Consider the following 7,626-nt stretch of genomic DNA (forward strand, 5'->3'; position numbering starts at 1 on the left):
AAAATTCAGCTTTTATCTCAGAAATAAATTACAGCTTACAAAACAGCTGATTAACATTGTAATAATATTTCACAATATTACTGTATTTTTTATCAAATAAATGCAGGGTTGATGAGCACAAGAGATGTTTTTCAGATGATTAAAAATAGTAATGTTTTTGCCTGGTAGTATAGATAGGTAATATTTCATTGCATGTAAATGTCTTATGACACAAGGATGTTTTCATGCTCTATAATATAAAAGCATCTGATAAAATATGAATGTTTATACTGTAACATGACGAATGTTTAAAAGAAAGATTGTTTACTGCAAAATAGAGTACTGTGTTCAGGAATATCTGCTTAAACATAAATGTTTATAATGTGCTTAACAATAATTTAGTTTCTAAAATATATAATGTTGTATATAAGTACACCTTGTAAATGCCTAGTATATGTTTCACTTATTTCTCCAGCTGAACAAGAACTGTTTTAAGAATTACACAAAGTTATAGCATATATTAGTATAGTATTCTAATATTATTTTCTCAAAAATATAAACTTATACATCCATGATACTTGGATGTAACTGTAGCAGAGTTTGTGCTGGATATAATGTAGTCATATATAAAGCCATGAAAATATTTTAAGTAACTAAAAAATGCACAAATGTCAGGGCATGTCAAAACAACACCAGGGCCCCGAAATCACCTCAGACCCCAGAGGGTTAACTGTGGGCAGGTACCAGAGTGGTCCTTTAAATCCTTGGCCCTTATGTCCATGTTGCAGATTTACTGTGAGCTTTGCTATCATTCAATTTAGAAGGCATTATCCATGGCTTCAGGTCTGAATCACTCTCCCAATCTATTTTATATGTTTATAAAGTTGAAGTGGCAAAATATATACGTATATATATATATATATATATATATATTTTGCCACTTCAACTTTGGCACCTATGTACTTTCCACTGAGTGTTGGCTGCAGTTGCTATCTCTCGTGACTGGCTAAGCACAGGCTCATTGGTCAATGTAACCCCTCTTGGTTCGTGCATTACACTTACAAGCATTAAACATTAAACTTACAAGCTATTGCCATGTTGGTTTCAAGTCTGGCACTGTCAAGTCCAAGTCCAGTGGTCCTGGATTTCATCCCACTGTACAGTGTTTCCGGTAATGGCCACCGCCATCATGTGTGTGTGGGTTGTGTACACTTCCCCTGAGGTGAGGATTCAAGAGTTCAACAGAGCAAATCTTTCAAGTGGTTTCCCCAAATTCAACTGAAAATGCAACTTTTAATGACTTCTGCAGTCTCAAAATTATTCAACCTCTTCATGGCAAGCATCTTTAGCACCTAATAGAGCCTACTTTTGCTGTTATAACCTTCTGCAAATGAGATGCATAGCCAGACACCAGCTTCTGTCAGCGTTCCTGAGAAATCTTAGCCATCTTCTGTAGAAAAGGGATACAGAATCCAGTTAGGGTCTTATACACTGAAGTTCAATGGGATGTTGCCTACAGTAGTAGGCCCTGAGCAGGCTTGGTTGATGGAACAGGAAATTCAGTCTGGCGAAGGAGGCCACATAACCTCATATTCCTCCTCCAAAAAGAAATATCAGGTTCTATAGCCAATACTTCGTAGTTAAAAAAAAAAAAAAGAAAGAAGGATAGAGCGTTGCATTCCATCATAGATCTATGTTAGTTGAACCATTTTCTGAGGAGATTCAGGTTCAAGATGCTGATGATTCCTCTTATTGTGAGTCAAATCAAATCCAAGGGCTGGTTTGTCATGATCAATCTAAAGGATGTTTACTTTCATATTATAGTTGTAACCTGAGACATTTTTTTTTAAACTAAGGCACCTAATAAGGGCAATGATCTGCAAAGGCAGATGTTTTAAATGTCTAAAGATATAAAGTGAATAAACTAGTCTTAATCAAATCACCTTTTTACAGACACCATGAGAAATTATACATAGATTCAATCCTCCTTTTATGTGTCTCATCTTTATAGTATCAGAAGCTCATTTCTCTACAGACATGTCAGAGGCTGATATGTTTTCTAAGTTGAGAGTACTAGTGACTTGTTAACTGTTGTAACAATTTACTGACTCTTAACTGCCATCACAATTGTTTATCAGTGTACTGCTGTTGTCTCCAGACCTACAGTCATTGAAACACTCTTATATTTGTAATACTTTTTATTTGTTACACATTCTGCTGTTCAGCAGAAAACATCAGGAAAACACATTTTGCCCATTGTGAATCAGTGCTGACTTAAGCTGTAAACTGTTACAAATGATTCAGTCCGATTTAGTGAACTGGTTCATCCAAAATAAATGTGTCATGTGGACTGTTGCTGTGTTTGTAGGTTGTCTGGCTGTATGGTGACAGAGGAAGGCTGTCATTATGTGTCTTCAGCTCTGAGTTCAAACCCCTCACACCTGAGAGAGCTGGATCTGAGCTACAATCACCCAGGAGATTCAGGAGTCAAGCTGCTCTCTGAAAAACTGGAGGATCCAAACTGCTCACTGGACAAACTCAAGTATGTTGAGCAGAAGTCACAATGTATGTGTGTGTATGTGTATGTGTGTGTGTATGATGTGGCATATGTGGATCATGAGGACTGAGGCCCCAAACACCTCAATTGCTTCCTCCTCTTCCTCATCATGGATTGCATACAGTATATGCCAAGCATATTGAAATGGTGAACTACGGTCCTGTTTCATATCACAGCTTGGTTCCAACTGGACCTATTCTGAGGGTTGTCCAACTTGACTTTAACCCTTGCACACAAGTGAGAAGTTCTTCAGTAATTGTGGAACTTCAGTAAGTAGGCTGTCAAGGCTATTTTATTCACTTTAAACATCAGATGAAGTTATAATTTTCTCATTAATATGGATGATGCCGAGTCGTTAATAAAATAGTCATGACAAAAATAATAATAACCGATGCATTTTTTTTCATGAGTCTGCTATGTTAGCGATTATGTTGGATAGTAAGCCACACACTACAACTAACATGTTGATAAGCCTGTCTGATATTAGGCTAATATTGTAGATCTACTCTTGTGTTTGGGTTTTGCTCAATTGATGTTAAGTGGCAGATCAGTGGGATTGCTGCAGTTGAATATCTAAGTAAGAGAGGTCCTCTGTCCCAGACGAAACCTAAAATATTATGTGGAGGAGGCAAGATAATTTAATAATTATAATAAGACCGCATGGTGTACCTATGAACCTAACTCGTATTTAAACAACTATCACTTTGTGTTGTTGACCAGATAAAATGACAGAGAAAAGAAAATTGAGAAATTGTATTGTACTTTTTGAAATTTATGCCGATGAACTGGACCGGGAGACATGACAACGGTAGTACCAGTTTACTGTTTCTAGCTTGCTAAAATGAGCAGTGCATCTAAACAGCAGAGCGAGAGCTCAGGGTCATTTATGGTAAAGATTATTCTGCGTTAAATCCTGTAATATTTTTATTTAAAGCCAAACATGCTTCATTCAATGTTTTTCCATTCTGTATGCATTGTTTCTCTCTCCTGCTAAAGATGCTAAAATGCCACATTCAGAGCTGCAGATGATGCAGTTATTTTAACAACAGTAGCAGAAATTATATGAGCAGAAAAATAAATGGATACTTCTACTAAAACACTTTAGAAAACGCTTCAGGTTACGCATGTTACCAGGGTTCCCTGAGCTCTTGGTCTGGCTGCGGTATGGATCAGGGGTAGTCACTCTCCAGACATCAAAGTAATTAGGTGTCTCAGAGGTCTACTTGATGGTAGTAGGGGAATGAAAGGGGAATGAAAATGATTCTTCATGCTCTCTGTACCACTCTTTCACAATTTTAACCCTGATGAATCTTAGTATTATCATCCTGGAATATGGCCATGATACATCTACCTACATGCTTATTTAAGAAATGAAATAAGCAACACACTCCATCTTCTAGAGTAGCTGTTGCTAGACATTTAACATGCTAGAAACAAAATCATCACTGTAATGATCCATTCATAGACTCTTAAAGGGTTAGTTCACCCAAAAATGATAGTTTTATATATATTTGACCCCACAAAGTAGAATAAACAAGTGTGTGTGTGTGTTACTGATTGCATCAGATGTGCAGAATGAGACACTGTGTGTGTTTTATAGTGTGGATCATGGAGGAGAGTTCAGGATTACAGCAGGACTACACAAATGTACGTCTACACACACACACACACACACACACACACACATAACTTTAGGGAATGAGCAGTGCATCTAAACAGCAGAGCGAGAGCTCAGGGTCATTTATGGTAAAGATTATTCTGCGTTAAATCCTGTAATATTTTTATTTAAAGCCAAACATGCTTCATTCAATGTTTTTCCATTCTGTATGCATTGTTTCTCTCTCCTGCTAAAGATGCTAAAATGCCACATTCAGAGCTGCAGATGATGCAGTTATTTTAACAACAGTAGCAGAAATTATATGAGCAGAAAAATAAATGGATACTTCTACTAAAACACTTTAGAAAACGTCTCAGGTTACGCATGTAACCAGGGTCCCTGAGCTCTTGGTCTGGCTGCGGTATGGATCAGGGGTAGTCACTCTCCAGACATCAAAGTAATTAGGTGTCTCAGAGGTCTACTTGATGGTAGTAGGGGAATGAAAGGGGAATGAAAATGATTCTTCATGCTCTCTGTACCACTCTTTCACAATTTTAACCCTGATGAATCTTAGTATTATCATCCTGGAATATGGCCATGATACATCTACCTACATGCTTATTTAAGAAATGAAATAAGCAACACACTCCATCTTCTAGAGTAGCTGTTGCTAGACATTTAACATGCTAGAAACAAAATCATCACTGTAATGATCCATTCATAGACTCTTAAAGGGTTAGTTCACCCAAAAATGATAGTTTTATATATATTTGACCCCACAAAGTAGAATAAACAAGTGTGTGTGTGTGTTACTGATTGCATCAGATGTGCAGAATGAGACACTGTGTGTGTTTTATAGTGTGGATCATGGAGGAGAGTTCAGGATTACAGCAGGACTACACAAATGTACGTCTACACACACACACACACACACACACACACACACACATAACTTTAGGGATTATTGTTATATTATAAATGACTCTCTTCTTTTGTTCAGATGCCTGTAACCTCACACTGGATTCAAACACGGCAAACAATCATATAATTCTGTCTGAAGAGAACAGAAAGGTGACATATGCAGAAGAGAATCAGTCATATCCTGATCATGCAGAGAGATTTGATAGGGCATCTCAGGTTCTGTGTAGAGAGAGTCTGTCTGGACGCTGTTACTGGGAAGCAGAATGGAGTGGAAAAGCTCATATATCAGTGGCATATAAAGGAATCAGCAGGAAACAAGGGAATCGTGACTGTATGTTTGGATTGAATAGAAATTCCTGGAGTCTGATCTGCTCTGATGACAAATTCCTTGCCTCTCACAATAATCATACAATTGACACCTGTGTCTCTTCACGCTCTTGTAGGAGAGTAGGAGTGGATGTGGATGTGTCGGCCGGCACTCTGTCCTTCTACAGCATCTCTGACACACACAAACTCACACACTTACACACATTCAACACCACATTCACTGAGTCTCTCTGTGCTGCATTTAGGTTGATGGTTTATAACTCTTCAGTGTCTCTGTGTCAGACTGAAAAGCCTGTGAGCAGCAACAGAGACATCACACACACACCTGTTTAATAGAAATACTCTCACTTTATATATTGTAGTGCTACCCAGCATGCTTCTTCATGAGCTCTGACCGGGTTTGTGTCCTTTTACTTACAGAGAATATTATTATGTGAAATGGGTTTGGAGTGTGTCCAGAAGATTGAAGGTCCAGAATTATGTGAAATTTCCAACCCGATCTCATGAAAGTGCGTATAAATAGTACGCCAAATAAAAACGAAAACTCGTGGAATTGACACGCAAAAATGGACTTTGGTGTGCATATGATACGCATGTGTTTGGCGTGCATATAATACGGACTTTGGCATGTATATGCTACGCGATGGGTAGGTTTAGGGTTGTGGGGTTAGATGCGTATCATATGTACGCGAAAACTGCGTATCATATGCACGCCAACAAATTTCGTAACATATGAACGCGAAAACTGCGTATTATATGCATGCCAAACACATGCGTATCATATGCACGCCAAAGTCCATTTTTGCGTATCAATACCACAAGTTTTCGTTTTTATTTGGCGTACTATTTATATGCATTTTCATGAGACCGGGCTCGAAATTTCACAACTTTTGTGTATGTGTATTATCGTTGAGTTGTCTCAGAAGTGTAATGCCGCTCGATGGCCATGTTCAGTATCGTTTCTTTCTGTGATTTACACTATGCTTTGTACATGGCCGTAGTGCAGCATTGTCATTACTAACCTGAGCATTAGAGGGCTCTCTGTTCGAAAAATGCATGTGTGCACCAATTTGAGGGAGCAAAGAGGGAGAAACAGTAGGGAGTTAAAGGTGCATTCACGTCACCTCGTAATTCGTGAAATTACAAGATTCGAGCTTGTAAAAAGCGTTCACGTCCTCCTACAGCTCGTTATTACAGCTTGTAGGCTGGGAGTTCTCTGAGAGTTACGGCTTGTACTGCATGACCGCTGAACCTTACGCGGAACCAGAGAAAACGGCGGCGCATCCAGTAGTAAAATGTAGATAAGCAGTTATTTCGTAATTGGTAACACTTTAGAATACTGTTCCGTCATTAATGAATAACTATACAGGAACAAACGGTAACACTTTCTATGAAGCCTGTATTCTTAATGCATTATAATGCATGCATAATGCATTATAAACAACATTATAACATGTTTTATCTAGTAATAAATAATCATAACAGTAGTTATAATACATTATAATACTTAGCTATTTGTGGTTATAACTTTTAAGAAGAGTATGATGCATTATAACACCAGATGAACCCTGAATTTATAATGCATCATAAGGGTATTCTTATAATGCACACTTCCCTTATTAATAAATTGTATCATCTCATGAATAATCATAACAGCAGTAATAATACTTACCTATTTGTAGTTGTAACTATTAAGAATATGATGGTTTATAACACAAAATGAACATAATTTTATCCACTTAAGTTATAATAGTTTAATATTTTAATTTTCCAAGTCTCATATCTTGACATTGTTTACTGAAGATCTGCACATTATAATACTACATCCCATGAGTGGAATTTTACTGCTTATGGTGACAAAAACAAAGTCTTCTTATAAACATATAAATATCATTACTACATTATGAAGCTTTTTAGAAGTGGTCTTTGTCTGCTTTAAGTAAAGTAAGAAAAGTTAGGTATTATAAACGTCCATAAGATACCATGAATGCGTTGAACTTTTTTTATTGCGATTCTTAGAAAATAATGTTACGTAAAATCAACAAAACAATACTGCACATACACTAACATATCTAACACTTCTAAATATCAATTGTTTTTTACATAGTGTTGTTCTACCACACCTACATTTACTTTCACTAATTATTTACATATTTACAGTATTAAAATATACACTACTTACATATGAACAACTTTACTCCACTCTGGAATAATCTCCCAACCCAAATTAAAATGGCTTCCACTT

The 7,626-nt window shown here is 37.0% G+C and overlaps 1 protein-coding gene across 1 annotated transcript; it reads left to right on the forward strand.

The window, feature by feature from the left end:
- The first annotated feature begins 2,360 nt into the window (after nt 1-2,360).
- Nucleotides 2,361-5,714, forward strand: LOC107719891 (neoverrucotoxin subunit beta-like). The gene is made up of 3 exons (XM_016527434.1): nt 2,361-2,521; nt 4,137-4,183; nt 5,134-5,714. The coding sequence occupies exons 1-3, from the start codon at nt 2,361-2,363 to the stop codon at nt 5,712-5,714; spliced, it is 789 nt and encodes a 262-aa protein (XP_016382920.1).
- Nucleotides 5,715-7,626: the final 1,912 nt, after the last annotated feature.

This window comes from Sinocyclocheilus rhinocerous, unplaced genomic scaffold (genome assembly GCF_001515625.1).
Source record: "Sinocyclocheilus rhinocerous isolate Xijiao unplaced genomic scaffold, SAMN03320098_v1.1 scaffold3498, whole genome shotgun sequence".
NCBI lineage: Eukaryota > Metazoa > Chordata > Actinopteri > Cypriniformes > Cyprinidae > Sinocyclocheilus > Sinocyclocheilus rhinocerous.